Here is a 20,366-nt window from a genome sequence, read left to right as displayed (position 1 = left end):
GGGGGGGGGGGGGGGGTTGTTCCACTGTTAAGCCAGCAGTGGAGGTAACAGAGCCAAATCAACGTCAGTATAACAAGGGGGAGCCAGAAGGATGGGACATGGGTGTGACGTTTTGATGACATGTTATGTGTGTGACCACTGGGTTGATTAAAAAATAGCAGCTAACTCAAAGAAGAAGAAGATAGCAGCTAACCTACAGTAACTGAAGCTCCTCAACACGCCAATATTTCTGTTTAGAAACCAATGTTTCAGCAACATATATTACACGTCACAATTGACGCCAAAGCTGTTGTGTTACTGTTGTGTTGGTTTAGTGTAAAATAGCAAAGCCGACTTAGTGACGAGTCTTCTTTACACACTGTTTCTCTGTTTAAAATGGGCAAAAGCTTAGTTTGGGGAAAAAGACATCCACAAGTAATATTTATTAAACAGTAAATTAGATTGGAGTGGGAAGATGTGGTGCATGGATGTATGGGACCACCTTTTTCCAATTGAGCCCCGCTCACTTGAAACCAGTGAAGGAAACAAGACCACATAAAAAAAACCTCGTGTCTTTCATAAATCTAACATACATTGATAAACGGGTGATGTGTTAAATCCCAACCAAATGACACTTGGCAGGCAAATTCCACCAAGTCTTATGGTGCGATATTGTGCTACTTATGTGCATAATCACAGCTCATCCTTTGATGTTCAGTAGCCCTGATCTGTAATAAACCATTTTTAACCCTTTTCACTTTAAAACAAAACTCAAAAAGAGCATTTTATCTGGAAATGAAAATGAGAAACACAACAAATCAGAGAAGAATTCCTCATTTTTTTTATCATCCTTTCAACCTACTTTGATGACGTCGTCTATGTCGATCTTCCCGTCCTTGTTGTCGTCGAGGGCCTCCGCGATGCTCTGCAGCTTGTGCTCTGGAATGTTCTGGATCTGCCGCATGACGCCGATCAGCTCGTCGATGCTGATGAGGTTCTCCCTGAAGGTGTAGAACAGACTGCATACAGGAAGCGGTATGTAACAAATTGTGATGAAAATGTGGTGGAGAACATGCTGCATTAAAGGTTCCCAGATCACACCAATCACGCTGATTGAAGTTTCATTTGTGTTCACGGCAGGTTTTCAACTGATTTGTTTTTAAAGCTGAAAATCATTGAATAGGTGTCTTGCGTGCCGACATCTACTGCATGTCTGTCCATCCTGGGGGAGGGATCCCTCTTCTGCTGCTCTTCCTGAAGTTTCTTCCATTTTTCCCCTTTTAAAAACTGCTTTCAGGCGGGAGTCTTTCCTCTAAGGTTAGAGTCTGTTGTATGCTGTGCAGATTGTAAAGCCTTCTGAGGCAAATTTGTGAATTGTGATATTGGGCCATATATAAATAAAATTCACTTGACTTGATAGTGTTTAAAGCTGCTCTGGGCAACTTGAAACACACACAACTCAGAATTGGCAGCAAAAATAATCAATAATCATTTTAACAATTTCACTATTTTTATTTCTTTTTTTATATAAATAAATATTGTCTAGTGCATTGTTAAAATCAGACATTTAATATTTGTTAAACAAATACAGTTTGGAATGTCTTAAAGCTTTACAATCAAGCAGCTTGAGTTAGATCTTTGTATTCAATCTGATTTCATTCATTAAGGAAGATAAACTGTTATTAAAATTGGTACACAGCAACCAGTGGGTGGCACTTTGGTGTAGTGAGCACAAATGGAAGCTTACTGATTTCAGCAGCTGAGAATTGACAACCATGATGCAATGTTAGCATTTGGCAAGCAAGCAAATGAAGGTCTATCACAGATCAGCTTACCTTTTGGCATCGCATTGTTTAAAGAATAATCTGTAAAATTATAAACAAATTAGGATTTGGTTTTTAAGTTGTAAACTAATAAGTGACATAGCTTGAGTTAGTTTTTTCTGGGAAACCTGTTGTGCCTTCTTTCATCTCCACCACCATTTTACAATTTAAGTAATGATGATGAGGATGAAAATGATGAGGATGAAAATGATGACGATGAGGATGAAAATGATGGTGATGATGACAGTCACAAAAATCCAGTATAAAAACTGAAATAAGACTTAAATCTGAAATAACATAGTTAGATATAAGATTTTAGGGAAATGTGCTCACTACCTTTTTGTGAGCAAAGATTTCTGATGACTGTACACATCAGTGAGCCACACTGTACAATACCACACACAGGCGAGGGAAGTCGAATTAAGAGTATCAAGAGACAGACTGTAATCACTAAGGATCGTTTCGGTTGGGACATAATCAAAAATATAGAATATTGAAAGCCATAAACTTTAAACATTGTTTCCAAATTGGTGTACAGTGACAACTTGGAATGAAATCCTGTTTTTACTATTCTGAACTACCACAGATAGCAGTGTAGTAGTTAAAGTAACATATTCAGCTCTTACCCAACAGGTGGGGTGGTCCCACTGTCCATCTGTCCGTCCAGGATGGCCTTGTCCTTTTCCAGCTCCAGGATGATCTTGTCGATGCGACCGATCATGCGGTTTACTCTCTTAGACAGACGCTGGCTCGCCTTTGACTCCTCTACCGCCTTTTCTTGGCCGGTCTTAGAAAGCTCCTTCTTTATCTCTTCGAGATCCTGGAAAACATACATGAATACACAAGTGACACACACACACACACACACACACACACACACACACACACACACACACACACACACACACACACACACACTCTTAAAATTCTAAAACCTTTGATTTGATTGGCAATAAACCACAACTTTTGTCTTTCTGCAATAATTAATAAGTCTTAGACGGGTACCTCATTGTATTCCTGGACATCATCCTTCAGCTCTTCAAGCTCTTCTTTCTCCAGAGTTAACAGCTTCTTCTGCTCCTTCAGCTTTGTGCACGCATCACTTAACAGGTCAATCTCTTCTTTGGTGATCTCCTCACCCTGGAATACAAACATACAATTGAGGAAATTTTCTCCTAAATGTCAGGAGTGATAGAAATCTGACACAGTATGTGCTTTGAAGGAAACTACATTAAAAAACTGCTTTAAAGCAGCTTAAGGTCATATTTTCCATCCAACATGGATGTGTGTCACAATACATTCCAGTTACTTTAAGGAGAAGATCAAAAAGTGCATTAATTTAACCAGTGTAGCACATGTGCATTTAATATAAACCCACATAAGAGACCAACCCTAACACACAAAATGGGTAAAAAGAGGGAAGCTCTAGATGACACCAGGGTACTCCCCATAACCCCAAAGCACATTCCCACATGATGAAGAGAACTCTGTGGAACTACAAAGCCTGTTAGTTAGAGAGGGAAAGGTTCGACTTGGACAGGGACACTGCCTGGAAGGATCGACAAGGAAAAGAGGAGGAGAAATCCATGTAGATGTGGGCCAAACAGAATTTGCAAAGCATATTTAGGATTTCTTTAACCATTTCAGAGCATCAGATGAGTGATATTTTCTACAACAAACAAGTAAATGCTGATAAATGTTGAACATGACTACCGTGGTTTGTCCACACTACAATTTTGTTTTTGTCTGCTTTCATCCCATTTAATAAACACACAAGGCTCAACATGAGCATTTGTGGTTTGCCCTCACTTTCTTTCGCAGGCTGATGTCAACATTTATCTAATCACGCACATAAAACCTTGCATTTCTAGGTTATTTCCTGTCATTCGGATTATTTTCTCACTCCTACTGAACCGGAAATCAAATGACAGTCTAAAATAGTTCAAACCAATGTCAGAATAATATGCAAGTACTGCTTAACCCTCATCTGGGTCTGCTCAGAGAAACACCAGATAGTGTGCGTGCAGGGATAAACGGGTATGGCTGTGAGGGTAATTTGGGAGGAGACATCATTAAACCTAACCTGTAAGCGCAGGAATTTCTGCAACTGTTCAAACTGTGTGGCACAAAAGACGCATTAGTGATACAATGAAAAGGTCCACACTAAATATCAAACATAAATTTTTTGTGCTGTTAGTAATACCATTGGGAAAAGACTTATCATAAAATCCTCTGTGGCTTAAATTTAGTCCCTGTTATATATGTATTTGGTATGCCCAAGACTGATTTGGCAGAAGTAAAAAGAAATGATACAATTAAATAGAAAAACAAAAAACTAATTCAAAAGATATGATATATTGTATGCAACAGGGTAAATACATTTATTGAAATGAAAAGTACATATCTCTGATATTACTGATTAATCTATGTTGTTTTAGTAATTTCTTTAAAATAATGGTACATAAAAATGCACGTAAAATATATGAGTTTTAGCAGAAACTATAAATGTCCATGTCCAAATTACAACTAAATGTAAAAACAATTGTAAGCATAATTTAACAAAAACGTACTGGTCTCACAGTGTGTATGTTCAGAGGCATTACCTTGATCCCTTCTATGACAGGTGCAGTATCCCTTAGTGTCTCTGAATGTGCAGCCATGGCAGCTTTAGCCATCTCTGCATCTGCATAGCTGCGTTTATCCTTCTCTGCTTCAAGCTCCAACTCGGAAGGACATGGCTAAATAAAGTAAAGATAGAAGTTTGCTATACAATCTGTAGGATAACAGACATGCTCCTCATGCGTTTAGCTGTCATTTTCTCAAACACCTCATGAGCTGGCATATAAACATGTCTCTAGGGCTAGGTATCATACCAAAACATTTACTGATACATCCCCGGGTATGAACAACTGTCAAGAACCAAAACTTGGTACCAAAAGCTTTGGTCTTATTTTTCTATCAGACATGTCCTGAAAAGTTCTAGATAGAGTTCTAATAGACCAAAATTGTACTCAGTGAAAACAGGTACTCTCATGTTGCTTTAAGTACTTAAGGTCATGTATTAATACATCTATCTTGAAAGACACATTTTTGTCAAAAGAACTTTTCATGAACAATAAAAATAAATGATTGGAGATGTTACCCTGGCAGCTTTCTCTGCAGCGTCTGCCAACCTCTCCATCTCCCTGTCCTTGTTGTCCTGGCGTATGGCCTCCTCCTCCTGTAGCATGGTCTCCACCTTGGTCTTATTGTCTACTTTGGAAAGCTCCATCTCTGCCACAATCAGCTGGGCCTCCTTTGTCTGGAGGGGAGAAATAGGATAGGATAGATCAGATTAGAGTACCAAAGATATCTACCTTTACAAAAATAACCACAAACTTAACCTTAAATGACAACAAATACGCCACATACCACCATCTCAGGCAGCGTCTGCAGTGTTGTCTTCAGCTGGTCGGCGGGGGAAAGGGTGTCGGGGAGGTACATGGCTCGAGACAGCAGCAGCAGGGAAGTGGGGATCTGCTGATTCAGATGCAGCTCCAGCCACTACAAGAGCCGAATATAACATGACAGAGGTTATGACAAACATCTGATCTAATGTCTCCCTAAACTTCCACAACCGTAGTGTTTGATTATACATAACCTGTGTGAATGAGAGAATAAAAAAAATGTGAATCAGAATAGATTTCAGATTTCAGGTGTTGCAGCTTCATATCTTGAAATTAACATAATGCACTGCAGATATAGATTAGATTTTGCATGTGCACTATTTTTTCATTTGTTTAATAAAGCATATCCTCTGTTAATGACCACATTTTAAGATATTAAAAATGGCACTGAATATTAGCTCCAATGCAAAATAAGTAAACAAAGTCAGTCAAACTTTGTCATTTTAGAGTGAAGATTTTAGTGTAGTGTGAAATGCACAAAAATGAGACAATAAGCGTTTATCTTAAGGTAGTTACGTTATAATATTCAAGTTCAGTAACTGAGGAAAAATGGATATATTAGAGGCAAAGAGTTAAAGAGTGTTCGCCGCTGTTACCTGGCTGAGTTGCTCTCTCAGTCGTTCTTCTGTTACTCCGAGAGATCTCATTCCTCTGACGCGACAGGCTGCTTGCACCTCGTTCACGTTCAGACTCGCCACCCCTTCCTCTGCTATCAGCTGGATAAACAGTTCACACAGAATTCCTAATGATCAACTACATTTTAAGTGTGTCCTAAAAAATTTTTTATTCAAAATAAAATGGAGAGAGAAGTAAAATCAAAGCAATGTCTAACCACAAAAGTGCTCTACATATTACCTCTTAGCAGTTATTTTACTATTTATGAAAGTGTAGCTGTCTGTTAAATTTTGACAATGATAAGGGGAAATGTGTCCTCCCTAGGACATCTACTATAATTTTACTACAGAGGTTATTACCTTGTCATCTGCACGGATGGCTCTCAGCTTCATGATAAGCTGAAAGCGGAGGAAGTTATTGGTCCCCATCGACTGGAGCTCCAGGAGACGGCAGAGAGCCACCAGCTGAGGTCGGGTCAGGTTGTCCAGAGTCAGCTCATCCTCGAACAGTTTGGAGAATTTCAAGATCTGCTCATTACTGGGACGTTCCCCAGAGTTCCGTATCTACAAAAGATGACAAAGTAATGGCTTGTAAATCATTCTGGATGAAGGAGGTCTGACAATCTGTTTTAAAAACCTAAATCATTACAACACATTCTTAACGGACAGCCGTAGTTTCACTCTATTTGCGCCACATTTGGTGTCTAACCCTAACTCTAACCCGCACAGGAAATTGAAAACTTAAGAAGCGTTTATGTTAACAGGACAGCGGCCTCTTGTGGCTTTACTTGTAACTGTTACTTGTAAAATAAACATCTTTAATTATTTTATAGTATTTACTGTATGCAATTTAATGTACAATACACCAACCAAAGACATTTAATTGTTTCCAAGACCAGCAGGCAGTTTGGAGCCCCTTTCCCCTCTTTTCATGATGCCTTGTCTCAGTAAACACTGACACCCACCTTCTGGAAGAAAGTGGAGAACTCCTCCGTCACATTGCCCTGGGAAACCTTGTTCCGCAGAGCGATTTCCTCGATGGTGTCCTGCAAGAACTTGGCCATCTCCAGTTTGACCCTCAGCTCAGTTTTCAACCTCTCCTCCTAAAAACAACAAGTTCCAAATTCAATGTGGTGTAAAAAACAATTCCCATCTTCATAATTTTATTGAGCCATCAATAAAATAAACCAGCAATTTGAAAAAAATCACCTTGGGCTGACAAAACGATTAACCAATTAATCAAGAAAATCATTGGGGCCATATTATAGAAAGTTCCTATCTTAAGTCTCAGATAGGATTTTTCCCAATTTGGTATTACAGAAGCAATCTTCTTACATCATCCTATCTTATCTCAGGTTAGGAAATCCTAAATACACAATCCAACATCGGTTATCAACTTTTATGGCCGTTACCTAGCAACGGATGCCACTTTTCTCATATCGTGAGCTAAACGGCTTTTAATCGCTGTTTTTTGGGAGTTTTCTTTATGAAAATTACACTGAAACATTGAGAAGAAACAAGAAAAAAATCCAAATTCAAGTAACGCTTAACTCGGAAGATTAAAGATAGAGAGTGAGCTAAAATAGCGGAAACAGTCACTGTCGGATATTTGGCATCCAGCGGAGCGTTGATGCTGTTAAAAAGAAAATCCACTGACAAGTGATACGAAGAGAAAGGCAACTGTTGTGTCCAAAGAGCAGTGGAAAACCGGTGGTGGCTTCTCCTGTGCTCCCTCACGGACAGTGGTAGAAACCCGTACTCTTCTCGGGAAAGTTACTAATGAAGGCAAAAAAATATGTAATAAAGGCTGCGGGCTAACGTCATGTTTTTCATGCATTTCTTGAATTTAATGATCTTATGTTATATAATGAGGCATTATCTAGCGTTACATCGCCTACAGCTTTTCTACTAACAAGTGTTTGTCATCAAACACATCGGTAGATCAATTAATAGCCTAAGTTCCCGCCTGTTGACATTTTGTTGATTTTGTAAAAGCAATAAAAGAGCGGCCATGTGGATTAAACGAGTTAGCAAACACTACCTGGTGTAAAAGCAAAAGTTAGGACAGCTTAACACTTATCCTATCTTAAGTTAAGAAAGGAACATTGACTCAGGAACAGTTAATCTGTAATGGCCTTATTCCTAAATCAGTTCCTAACCCTTATTACCATGGTTACCAAGCAATTAAGTTAGCTGCAGCCTTAGTTGAGCTACTGTGTCTCAAACCACACTGGCATACAGTGTGGACATAAAACTGGACTATAATTTGAAACTTCAACAGCTAGCAAAATAATTCCACAAATTCATCTTATGCATCTCGTCTGTATCATGCAGCTTCAGTCTGAACAAAATGCCCAGCTTTCATTACCTTCTTCGATTGTGTCTCGAAAGTGGACGGCAGCATGTTGGGGAAGAGTTTCAGAGCTACGGGAAGCAGGAACTCCATGAACGGGACAATGATGAACACCAGGAAGGGAAGAAGTCTGAAGACGTCTGCACATGTCCTCAGGAACTAAGAAGAGGATTTGGAAAAAAAAACTTGAGTTAGAATTGACTCCTTTTTAAAATGATTTCAAAAAATAAGAAAGAAATGTGTCTTAAAGAACTGTGGAGATTATTTTAAATGCCGACAAGTAGCATTTCCATTGTGCTGAAGTTTGTGTATGTACCCAGCAGAGAGCAGCAGCGAGCAGAAGAGCCAACAGGCATTCATGGGAAATGTTTACCCCATCTTCCTTTGTCCCTTGGTACAATCACCCTGCTCAATCCCTCTAATAACAGTTTCAACAATCAGCACTTTTAACCCTGCGCCCATACATCCCCAGAGCAGCAGAAACCTCCTAATTCATCTGTGCCTTATTTGCATGGAGCTAAAGACCACAGTGAACATTCTGCCTCACAAGGTTCATAATATGTCCACTTGAGCCAACAGGAAGCACATTTGCTCAGCTCAGACCTGAACAATCCTCAGAATATAGAAGTACCAGGCCAACAGTAGTCTACTTCATTGTACAGCTGTCTAACTGTGTCTTACTGACCAACCGGGGACATAATCCTGACCAGCCATCTACAGAAATGGCCCTAAGGGAGAAGGCCAAAACACGAGTCCTTCTGTCTCCGCCCTTTCCACCTGCATGTCAGTGAAAAAGTAGGATGAAGGATTTAGGCCAGCCTGAGTGAAAAGGCCTTTGTCCACAGGCCCATTGACATGTATATCATCTCCCAGAGTTCCACATCAAAAGGAGGGAGGAGGGGGTGACAGATTAAAATAGAAGAAGCCTTAAATGAAGGCCTGAGTATTGTAAGTGAATATGAAAGGAGGAGATTAAGGAGGCAAAACCAGTCCAGGTTAGATGAATGGAGTGTAGATGGGCTCGGGACATGCGCTCTGAGGGAGTCGGCTGCATTTGAAAAGGTGCAGATGGGTTGGTGATGTGGGTTTAATGAAGGGGAGGGGGAGGGGGAGGGGGACGGGGGAGGCTGCGATCACCATCAGCACTGACCAGCAGCTACTAGCTCTGCAGCAAGGCTTTACTTCCTCTGTTAGAATAATCACAAAGTAGTTGTTGAATGCATCTTTCCCCTTAAACTTGTCTGTAAGTATAGCACCTCTACATTCCTCTAAGTTCCTGCACTGCACTTGAAAATTTAATTACAAGTGAACAGGTATTTCATTATCATCCTGTATTTTCAATGTTGCAGAAGATGTAAAGATAATACCCAAACTCAACAGGTAGAAAGTCTTTGCCACTGCAGGATGTGGTCTGTTTCTCTAGTCATACATCAGCACTTTAAGGCTCTAGTTTAATTTAATCAAATAAACATATATAAGTGGAGCTAGCTTAGCTAAATTGCCCGTGCCAATGTCAGAAATAGCACTGAAGACATTGAGTTAAAGTGTGATGATTAAGGTAGGCTAATAGGATTGGTAGGGTTGATTATATCAGCCAATCTGGCAGATTAAAACATTAACTTTTAAATTATTATTTTTGTTTTAATGCAACGTATCTAGTTAAAAAGCAAAAGCAGCAGCAGTGAATTTTGAATTTGGCAAAGTAACTCAGCCAAAGCACATGGAAAGATTCCCAGAAAACCGCGACAGCAACTCAGTAATTCACTAAGAGGAGAATTCTCAACTTGCCAATCATGTCCACTAAGTCTGTACCATCCTGTACTATTGAGGAACATGGTAACAGGAAGTGTGACCTTGGCTGACCTGCTCACCTTCCCTGAAATGACACCTGGCAGTGGGCCTCTGAACGTCAGACTGCAGGCCGAACAGAACAAGGGGCAGATAATGTCAAAGAGTCTGCCATTTAAACACTTTTTATTACTTCATTTGAGGTCAAACAGTGAATTTTAACCATCGTTTATTCTACATCAGGTTTGAATGAGTGAAACCTTGTTATCAACTTATGTTATCCATGTATGAGTAAATCATGATTCCATCACCAGTTAAAATCAAATGTTTTTGTAGTTATTACATCATATAGCAGTTATTTCATCATCAATTGCTGCAAACCTTTTTAAAAAAGTAAATAAAGTTATGATGTAAGGGATTCTGTTAATGTACACAATGACAATAAACTGTAAAGTTAAAGTGTAAACGCTAGGCGAAGCTACCGTTAAATGAGACATTTCTTTACTCAAAGAGGCAACACAAACGCTTCTTCTAAAAGAGCTTTAATCAAGCAACACAAGTCGCTCCTGGCGAGTAACTCAGCATGCAGCAGTCTTCTATAATTGATCCCATTAGGTTTGAGAAGCTGTGGATTAAACATTATAGAACAACATGTCTGGGCTGTCAGACTTAAACCATGCTTACTCAACTCTGATCTCTGAACTCCTGCTCCGGGCTCTACGCTAACCTTTTTCCCCAATGAGCACATGTGCTCCTAAATGAAAAAATTTAGGGGCACACAAAGAAATGTAGGAGCACAGTGAAAAATACTATTTATTATACACATATTTATACTACGCGTTTGCTCCTTCTCTTTTTGTCAACTGTGAAACCATTAGAGGACTATGGAAGTGAAGACCCTTGGATAGGTACACTCAGCATTAGATTAAAAAATTTTGTCGGAGCTTTTTAAAATATTGAAAGAAATTTTTTGAAAATCTGCTTTCACTCATAACAACTTCACTGTTTACCAGCAGCACCCACACCTAATGTAAATAAGATTACTGAACAGTATTATAGTAACTTCAGTAAAACAGAACCAGTGTGCGTGAATGTGTTGCTCTCAGGAGGAGGCTAGAGTGAGCACACACTGGCAGTGGAAATCTGCATCTTTCTACTGCAGAGGCTCTTTCCACTACATGAAGGAGAAACTAGTTTTAATGAGTGTATTAGTGTAATTTAACATTAGATCAAATTCTATTTTAATGCAATAGTTTACTGTTGGTATGTTAATATATAAATTTTGCTATATGTAGGCTAATGTCATTTTATGTAAGAGTATACTATATAGCCCACTACTAATATAATACTAACTCCAACTGGTCAAAACAGCAGTTTCATGTTTGTGAATTGTTTTCAATTACATTGGCCTACTTAATTTGTTAATGATACTATCTCATTAATGATCAGAACCATTCAGGAGGAGTTCAACATTTGAAAGTTCACTGTAGCACGTCAAACCATTTTTATGTCCTGCCCCATCCAGGCTGTGATTGGCCAGTTGACGAAAAGTGAAATTGACGAGCACATCCACTGAAAAGTTGAACATGTTTCAACAAAAAAACCTGTTATAGCTAAATAGCCAGCTAGCTATCTTACTCTCCGCTCCAGCTGCTGACATCTGTCTTTGTTTTTGTAACAAAGACACCGAGTTTTGCACCGAGCGGCCCGCCCACCGGGATCTCCCCCGGTGCTCCTGTGACTAGCTTTTTTTGTTGCCGGAGTTTTACCACTCTCAAAGGACTGACACAAGCTTTGCGATGCGTCCTGCCAGCTACTCGGTGCAGGGTGGTTTGAACGATTAGCGGCGCGGCGGCCGGGTTGGGGGTTACGTTAGGTTGTAGTTACTCGCAAATCATTTTTCTGGTTCGCACATGTCGATTTTTAGGGGCATATGCGAGCAAAATGGTCGCACCGTAGAGCCCTGCTGCTGGTTATCTGCACTGCAAACTCTGAGCTTTCTCTCACTGGTAACTGGGGTGGTGATGGCACGGTGGATAAGACAAAAGCCTTTGGTGTGGGAGACCTGGGTTAAACCCTAATTGCTCCAGAGGTGTGTGACCTCTGATGGATTGAAGGTTTACCTAGAAGTTTTTTGTTCAAATCATTTTTTTGTAATTGAGCAGACCTTTAAACAGACCTGTAGCAGCACTTTATGTTTGCTTGCCCCCATTAGTTTCTGTTGCTACACAGCACATCATGCTATTTATACTGTGACATATCTGCCACTTGTAATTCTGTTTATATATACACACATACATATCAATTTATTTCAGACAGAGGTAGACAAAAGGCAGGCTTCTCATTTCATTTCGATCTGATATGACAACTGTCTGGCAGCTATAGCTAGCTAGTAGCTAATGTTAGTTACATAAAATGCTTGAAAGGGCAATGTTTGGCCGTCTTTTTAATCTTTCCAGTTCACTCGTTTCAAATCTATAACCTCCTAAAAGGATCTCACATGCACTCGATGGCAACATACATGATACCATGCTAAAAGGCAGAAGCTAAAGCTGCATGTCCCAGGAGAAAAGTCAATATCCATGCACAACAAAGCTCAACAGGCTTGGGTGCCTAGTTAGGATTAACTAAGCAAGCTATGATTAGACAATCGTTGTTCGGGGGAAGGATTTAGCAAGTGGTTAACATCGCTGCATTATCTCTAGCAAAGTGAAAAGGAAGACATAGCTTGATCAATGCTCCCAGTGTAGAAACTTTTGCACTGCTCTGATTTTAGCATTTCTAAATATGAGCCAAATAAACTCACATTTATTACATTTATTGTCTGAGCACTTAAAGTATGGACGTTCGTCAGGCCCTGAAGAAAACAACAGCAAGGTCCATATCTCCAACAGACCTGCTCACAAGACAATTGTAGACCACTGTTGTTGTAATGGCTGTGTGAATGTGAGGCCTGGTAGTGGTTGCACCAGAGTGCATTACAAGCAAAGCATGCCCCAAGGTACATTTAATTAAAAAATCATCTAAACAGATTTGTTCTCCTATTAATAAACCTACAGTTTCTTCCCTGCCGACCTCACCTGTCTCCTCTCACGGCGGGACAGGGGGTGTCCGTTCAGCACCTGCCACAGCATTCGACCAGCAATGGTGGTATCAATCCACAGCAGCCTGAAGCCGTGGTAGTAGTGCTTGACTTCATCTACAACCCACTGTCGGACCGTCCTTCTCACAGGTTTTGCATCCAGCGTCGGGCTATACACCGGCCCTCCTTCCTCCAGCTTCTTCTTTTTGTCCTTTAACGAACGCAGTGACTTTTCCACCTTGGAGTCGTCCCATCTCCTCCTCGAGGTGTGTATCCACCTAACACCAGGGATGTCCTGTGGTCGTGCCATCATCCACTGGGCCCCCGTTGTGATTGCAGGGTACGGTGAAGGGGAGGCCCCCAACACAAACGCACAGTAGAGACGCTGAGAGTCTGGGCTCTGGCCCACACAACCTTCTGACACAGGCAGGGTAGGAGAGAGTGAAGAAAGCTGGGCCAAACCTCCGAGTCGGAGCCCATCAAGTCTAAGGAGACAACAGGGTGAAGAGTACAAAGTTCAGACTTTAAAGGAAAAAACAGACACCTAGTCTTAGAAAAGTGTAAAATAAACATGTACTGGTACATTTTTCCAAAAAGCAATGGGATTTAAAATCACTGGTGGGATTTAAACTTATGACAAATACTTGGGTACTAAATTGATGTATATGGTTTTTAAATTGCCCCCTCAAAAGGCCCAGACTTTTACTAGAATGAAAAACAAAAAAAATAAGAACTAGAAAAAAAAAAATAGACCTTTCAGAAAATGTGGGTGTCTTAATTAGGGTTGGTTTCAAACACAAAAACAGTCTCAACAAAGTCTTAACATTTTATATTAAACGTTAAGTTATTTTCAGATGTTTTCAGGAAATGCAGACACCGTGGACGCTCCACATTTAATTGGCTTACTTTTGACTGGAGAGTCTGAGTGCTGTGCAGTTGAAACAGGTACCATCTTGTACTTTCCCTGAAAGAAAGGGGGGGGAAAAAAAACATGAGCAGCTGGGTTCTGATAAAAAGCCATTAGACAGACAGAGACACAAACACACACAGAGCATGCAAGCATTTCATGTACTGCTGCTGATGAGCAAATGAGCAAATATTCAGCAGCTATCTGCAGAATCTGACTGGTCTACTACATTAATGCAACTTCATTTCAAAAACGCACGTTTATCTGGTTATGCAATAACAGGATATAAAGTGAAGCCACTCCTGAAGTCTTTCACAGGGGCCTACCGAAGACTATATCACAAAAACTTTCTCTTGTGGTCACATTGGCCATTTTTTATTTTTCTATAACCTTCCACATTTGCTCCTTAATTTTATTATTAATATTTAGTAGTGTATTGCTGTGTGCTCAATACTCCATACTTAAACTTGATATTTTGAGTGCATAAGTACATTCACACTGACAATTATGGAAAAATGCAGTGAGAGTACCCAGATGGTGTACTCAAAAGGCTGAGTGTGGAACATTAGACACTTCTCACACACACAACAGTCGCCATCTTGGCTACGTAGCAGAAGGGGCGTAGTTGTGGTTGCACCAGTGAACGCCACACTGTCCAAATGTAAGTTATACATACACTGTACCACTATACTGTTGTCGGATAGAAGCCATCAGTGTGGTTATTGGTTCAATTTTGTGGTAATGATCTGTCCAGTTCCATTTCACCATTAATTACAAAAAGGAGAAGCTATCATTATTTCCGTGTTCAATTTGAGACACCACACTGTTGAAATTCAAGCACTATGCAATTAAGTAAACAGTGTACTACATGGAGCTGTGCTAACGGAAGTATTCAAATTGAGACACAGCATATTTCTGTAAAGATCTCTGCCAACAAATGAAGTGTATTATTCTTCTGTTAATATCTTTTCACTGAAAAGATTAATCTTTCTTGGAGGCCAGGATATTCACACCCTCAGCGAGAGCCACAGTGGGGCCCCTGTCAGTGTGACCAGAGTGTGACGTACAGGCAGAGGGTGGACTGGTGAGACACTTCCCACCAATCATCTTAGAGCACACGGCCTAGCTACGCCCTTCCTCTAGCTCTCACATGGCTGGCTGGAATGAATCCAGCGAGGCCTGGTTGAACATGACAGGCTGTGGCTGGCAGCCAGGAGGACACAGAGTTTACTAGAACAGCTTCACCTTTGTGGCTGAACGGCTGGTTACAGTTGCACAGAAAGAAAATGCTGGAAATACTACAGTAGATATACCTGACACTGTACCATTCGCCTGGGCTGTGTTTCCTCTGTGGTTTTAACCCCTGGGGGTTTTACAGTTTTGGTTTCACATTCGCTGCTTTCAGTCCAAGATACGTCACATTTGGTAGATCATTTTGTAATTTAGTTGCATAGCTATAATTACACTTTGCTAATAAGTATTTCGTGCATTTGTTCACTCATTAATGACTTATTTGTCAACATGTTTGTCTTCAAATAACACAATGGTGTATAAAGTATTTCTATATAAGAAATCTTAATGAAGATTCAAGACAATCACTTTCTCTTTATCAGTATGCAAATGTGTGGCACTATAAAGATACACGAAAAATTATACAGCAAGCTGTGGTCCTTGTGTGACGTTTCTATAATGTGTTGTATTACATACAAACGCGGCCAAAAATACTTCTGAACACAGAAAAAGTAGAAATTCTCTGGAAGAAGATATAGGAGGGCTCCCAGACATGCAATACATGTTGTATGTACAGAGTACAGAAATAAGACTTATTTTAAAAAGCTAGTTTAGCTTTTTTAAACAATTTAATGTTCTATTTCCCTGGCACTGTAGTAATGTTTTGCTGTGTAGCCACAAAACTGCAGAATACAGGAGTTCACAAATCTCTCACAAAACCTCATTCAAATAAAGGTAGGCCTAAAACTCAAGAGGACAACAGTAACCACAGTAATATAAAACCAAGTATGTTTACTAACCATCAGTTAGAATGAACTTGTCAGAATACTGTGGACATTAGTCATCATATCTGGTTTGGTGACCCACAAATGTCGTCATTATAACACGACAAGGAGTTAATTTATATGTTTTAATGAATTTGGGAAATGTTCCACAGAAGGATACTTCATTAATGATCAGTATTATTTAATTAAAGCAAGAAATTGTAACTTGTAATTTATGAAGCATGTCTACTGAACTCCTCCAATATAGTTGAATTTCTCACAACTTGGCTATTGATGACTACATTACAGAGCTTATACAGAAACATCTGAATCTCTTTTCAATTTCATTTAATTTCAGAACACTTCATTTATCCCCAAGGGGCAATTGCAAGACCTGTAGATTAGTATAAGTTAAGTTAAAAAAAGATCTTTCATAATAACCATCACCTAACAAATAAATAAATAGTCAGACGTATATCAACATTGTCACCAATGTGACAACTGTTGACTTTCTGAGGATTATTGTTGCAATTGTTATGTAATATTTACTATTAATTTGTTTTATTGGTGTTGGTTGTTCACTATGGTTCAAGTCCCCTTTGGATCTGGTCTTGACTCAAGTTAAACTAGGTCTGGCCTTGAAAGGTCGTGAATAGGTCATGCCCTACCAGCTAACTCATGTGTGACTGCAGCGTGCAGCTGTCTGACTGTGCTAAAACAACAGTCTAATAAAAGTTCCTCATTCACTGTGTGAGCAGCATATCACCAAATAGGCCTGGAGCCAGTTCTTTGGAGTGTTCCTGATATGAGATTGAATTAAGACACAGCAGTTGTTCCTTTTGAGCTCAGTTATTTTAGTACAGATACTGCTGTCTTGCACAAAGTTATTACCTGAACATCTAACAATATATTGGACCTGGTATAAAATATATACGTTGTTTTATCAGAAGTGTGAGCTACCATGTATCAATCGGCATGAAAAGGACGCAGCAAAATAGCAGGACTGTTGGTGGGGTGATATAATTGGTTTATCTACTTCTTCATTTATTCATCTCCCATCAGAGATGTTTATTTGCATTAGATCCAGAGCATCACCAGAACAGTACAATCTTGTGCTCTAAATACAGGGCTATTTCAAATATGTTTACTTCAATTCATCAATATTCTTTATATTTGTTGGCCACTTGAAAAAAAAAAAAAACATAGCTTGAAAACAAAAGTGACATGACCTCAAAACAAGCGTGTTTATGGGGCAGAATGTTGTAAAGCTTATGCCCAGACTGCGGTTTCGTTTTGATAGGACTGGCTTTTTGAGTATGTGGCTTCTCAAATGTCAAACATCTCCCTTCACAGTATCCAATAAACTATGACGTTTTGGGGTCATTTCCCCTTGGACAACACTCTCTTTCATACTGGCATTTGCATTTTCAAGCAGTGTGTGAAGTGAGTCTAAAAGACCTCGGTCTCAGCTGGATAAACCACATAAAATGAATAAACGCTCTCAATAAATAAACACATTGCTCCATGCGTTTTTTGCAGATGCCACATCCCAAACCATTAATAGTGCACTTACACCAAAGCACGTGTACCATCACAACTGTTACTTTATGGTTGCTCCCGTAGTTTATTGATGCTGTGTTAGATAATGCTATAATCTTTAGTATGACCTTACAACCTTTGATGACAGCTACAAATCAAATTGCAAAGACAGCATACTGGTCAATGTTCAGCAGTCACAGCAGGCCCTGGAGCCCATCAGGCAGCTCTTGGTCACTATTACTTTGAACCTGAAGATTTCCTATGTATTAGAAGCAGCCCTAGTTTGGAAAAGCACAAAATCCATCACCATTCATTTGGTTCAATACTTCACAACCTTGTCTAAACATAAACATTGAGACTAAATACCACCATATTTTCTTCTAAAATCATGATTAGATATCCTGTGGATGCTGAATAAACAGAAGAGAACATGTCTGCCATAACAACAGCAGCCTCTCAGACTGCAGTGGAAGGTGGGGGTGCTCGCCAGCCAGAACCAGCTTGTCCCCAGATAACCTGAATCCTTATTCATAATGTTCCTCCTTCTTTTTAATGATCATGAGAAAGGTGCGGTGCCTCGAGCTTCCCAGTCACGGATGTGATAAACCTAAAACCGTAACGTTACATGCAATACAGCCATGATGCAAAGTAGTAACTGCTTTGTAGCTTAAAATAATGACTGATACACGGTTTTAAGTGCGATGCCCAGTTCGTCTGCCCTGTCACCTTGAGTCATCCACCATCTTCCTTTAAAACCACAACAGGGCCAGACCAGGACCAGGACCAGGACCACCTGCTTCCGTAAAAGACAGGACTCCTCACCTTGTCAGCTTTATTAACATACGTCTCCATGGACACAAGAACAACAACGTTAAACCAGACAATAACAAACTAACAAAGAAAACCTTACCTTTCCTGAATTCGTTCTTTAACGACCTGGACGTTTTCATTAAAGGTGCCCGGGACCTCGTAAACAGGATTAACGCCATGCGTAAATTAGGCTTTCTGTCGCTAAATTACCTTTAACGGTTACGGTTAAGCTACAAACTAGCTAGCCGGTTAGCTAGCCACTGTTTGTTCGAGATGTCAAAAAGAATGCACCGCTAACGTGTGGTACATAGAAATACCAAACTCCTTGTTAGATTTTTAACAAGCTACGACGCGTGTATAACTGTACATCGGAAAATTTAGCTCCATGTTATGCCCTTCCCTTCTACGCGGATGACAACTAGCCGGGCCAAGCTGCCAAGTGACGTCAAACCGGTTTTCGTTAAGCAGCTTTTGATGTGCGGGGTGGAGCGACTTCCGGTATATTTATAAAATAAAAGCCCGTGTTTCTGAGTTGTAAGATTAGATAAAAGATCAAAGATGATATGCATAGGTGTCTTTTACACTGGGGACTTTTGAGCCCTTACGTCCCCACCATTTTTTTCAACATCAAGTGAGCCCTTGATGATATGCCTTCCCTGTAGGGGAATTTTGTGTTGGCACAGCAGCACAGACGAATGTAAAGAACAAGATACAAAAAAAGTAAGGCAAGGCAAGTTTATTTGTACAGCACATTTCAACAACAAGGCAATTCAAAGTACTTTACATAAAACATAAAAGCAACATAGGAAAACATTTTTTTTAAGAGTTAAACAGAAAATAAATACAGGACAGTGCAGAGTAAGTTATTAATCTACAGCCTTAAATTTCATTAAAGACAGCGTCTGTCTTGATTTAAAAGAACACAGTAGAAGACAGCTTCAGCAGATCTGCAGTTTTCTGGGAGTTTATGGAGCATATATTGGGGTGGCGATGCAGCAATGGAGAAGATGCATGCCTTTGGTGTGAGAGACCAGGGTTCAATCCCCCACTGTGACCCATCTACCATTGTGTCCCTGAGCAAGACACTTAACCCCTAGTTGCTCCAGAGGCGTGCGACCTCTGACATGTATAGCAATTGTAAGTCACTTTAGATAAAAGCGTCGGCTAAATGAATAAATGTAATGTGAACACTGATTCTCCGTGTTTAGTTTTGACTCTGGGGACAGAAAGCAGACCTGTATACCATGCAGACCTGAGAAGTCTGCATGTTTTATAACGAAGCAGAAGATCAGAAATATATTTTGGCCCTTAACCATTCAGTGTTTTACAAACCAACAGCAGTATTTTGAAATCAACTCTTTGACAGACAAGATGCCAGTGTAAAGACCTCAGAACTGAAGTTATGTGATTTACTTTTTTGGTCTTCCTGAGCAAAACAATAGCTGCGTTCTGAATCAGCTGCAGCTGTCTGATCGATTTTTTTTAGGGAGACCTGTAAAGACACCGTTACAGTAGTCGAGTCGACTGAAGATAAATGCATGGACGAGTTTTTCCAGGTCCTGGCGAGACATAAATCCTTTAATCCTTGATACATAAGTAGATTAAGTTAGCATTCTTACGTAGATATATAAATAACATACACACTGTATACAACAAAAATATAATGATCATTCTATGTAGGAGTAAAAATATATACAAACTGTATAATCACTACACATAATAATTATAAGATAACAATAGAACAATAATAATATAACAATAAAGTACAAACTGATACATTCAGAATAGAGATAAAAATAGAGTCTGTCAGTTGGGTGCTGTGGCTTTGTGGAGTCTGATGGCAGATGGCATAAATGCGCCACCAAAGCGTTTTGAGGCTCGGGGCTGGTTGAGTCTGATGGAGCTCCTGAGCTGCCTCAGCTCTGCATAGAGAGGATGAGAGGGGTTATGATGGTTTTCAGCTTCCCTTTAATCTTCCTTTCACTCTTGTAGGCGATAGGGAGTTGAGATAAAGGAATATGGTCTTTTCAT

The 20,366-nt window shown here is 39.9% G+C and overlaps 1 protein-coding gene across 4 annotated transcripts in view; it reads right to left on the bottom strand.

The window, feature by feature from the left end:
• Nucleotides 1–18,826, bottom strand: part of letm1 (leucine zipper-EF-hand containing transmembrane protein 1) — a 24,581-nt gene extending 5,755 nt beyond the window's left edge. Inside the window, exons 1-14 of one of the 4 annotated variants that reach the window (XM_046062013.1) lie at nucleotides 18,436–18,826; nucleotides 13,992–14,049; nucleotides 13,084–13,570; nucleotides 8,231–8,374; nucleotides 6,828–6,965; nucleotides 6,223–6,426; nucleotides 5,845–5,964; nucleotides 5,214–5,345; nucleotides 4,945–5,103; nucleotides 4,406–4,540; nucleotides 3,886–3,918; nucleotides 2,808–2,942; nucleotides 2,429–2,622; nucleotides 842–998 (exon numbers count right to left, since the gene is read on the bottom strand). In XM_046062013.1, the coding sequence (XP_045917969.1) occupies nucleotides 842–998; nucleotides 2,429–2,622; nucleotides 2,808–2,942; nucleotides 3,886–3,918; nucleotides 4,406–4,540; nucleotides 4,945–5,103; nucleotides 5,214–5,345; nucleotides 5,845–5,964; nucleotides 6,223–6,426; nucleotides 6,828–6,965; nucleotides 8,231–8,374; nucleotides 13,084–13,570; nucleotides 13,992–14,049; nucleotides 18,436–18,514 (2,175 nt within the window). In that variant the 5' untranslated portion in view covers nucleotides 18,515–18,826. The remainder of the gene's footprint in view (nucleotides 1–841; nucleotides 999–2,428; nucleotides 2,623–2,807; nucleotides 2,943–3,885; nucleotides 3,919–4,405; nucleotides 4,541–4,944; nucleotides 5,104–5,213; nucleotides 5,346–5,844; nucleotides 5,965–6,222; nucleotides 6,427–6,827; nucleotides 6,966–8,230; nucleotides 8,375–13,083; nucleotides 13,571–13,991; nucleotides 14,050–18,435) is intronic. The other 3 variants (XM_046062014.1, XM_046062015.1, XM_046062016.1) reach the window with 3 other exon arrangements.
• Nucleotides 18,827–20,366: the final 1,540 nt, after the last annotated feature.

The sequence above is a fragment of the Micropterus dolomieu genome, linkage group LG11, assembly GCF_021292245.1.
Source record: "Micropterus dolomieu isolate WLL.071019.BEF.003 ecotype Adirondacks linkage group LG11, ASM2129224v1, whole genome shotgun sequence".
NCBI lineage: Eukaryota > Metazoa > Chordata > Actinopteri > Centrarchiformes > Centrarchidae > Micropterus > Micropterus dolomieu.
The sequence above is the reverse complement of the archived record's forward strand: the minus strand, read 5'-3'. Positions and strand labels throughout refer to the sequence as shown.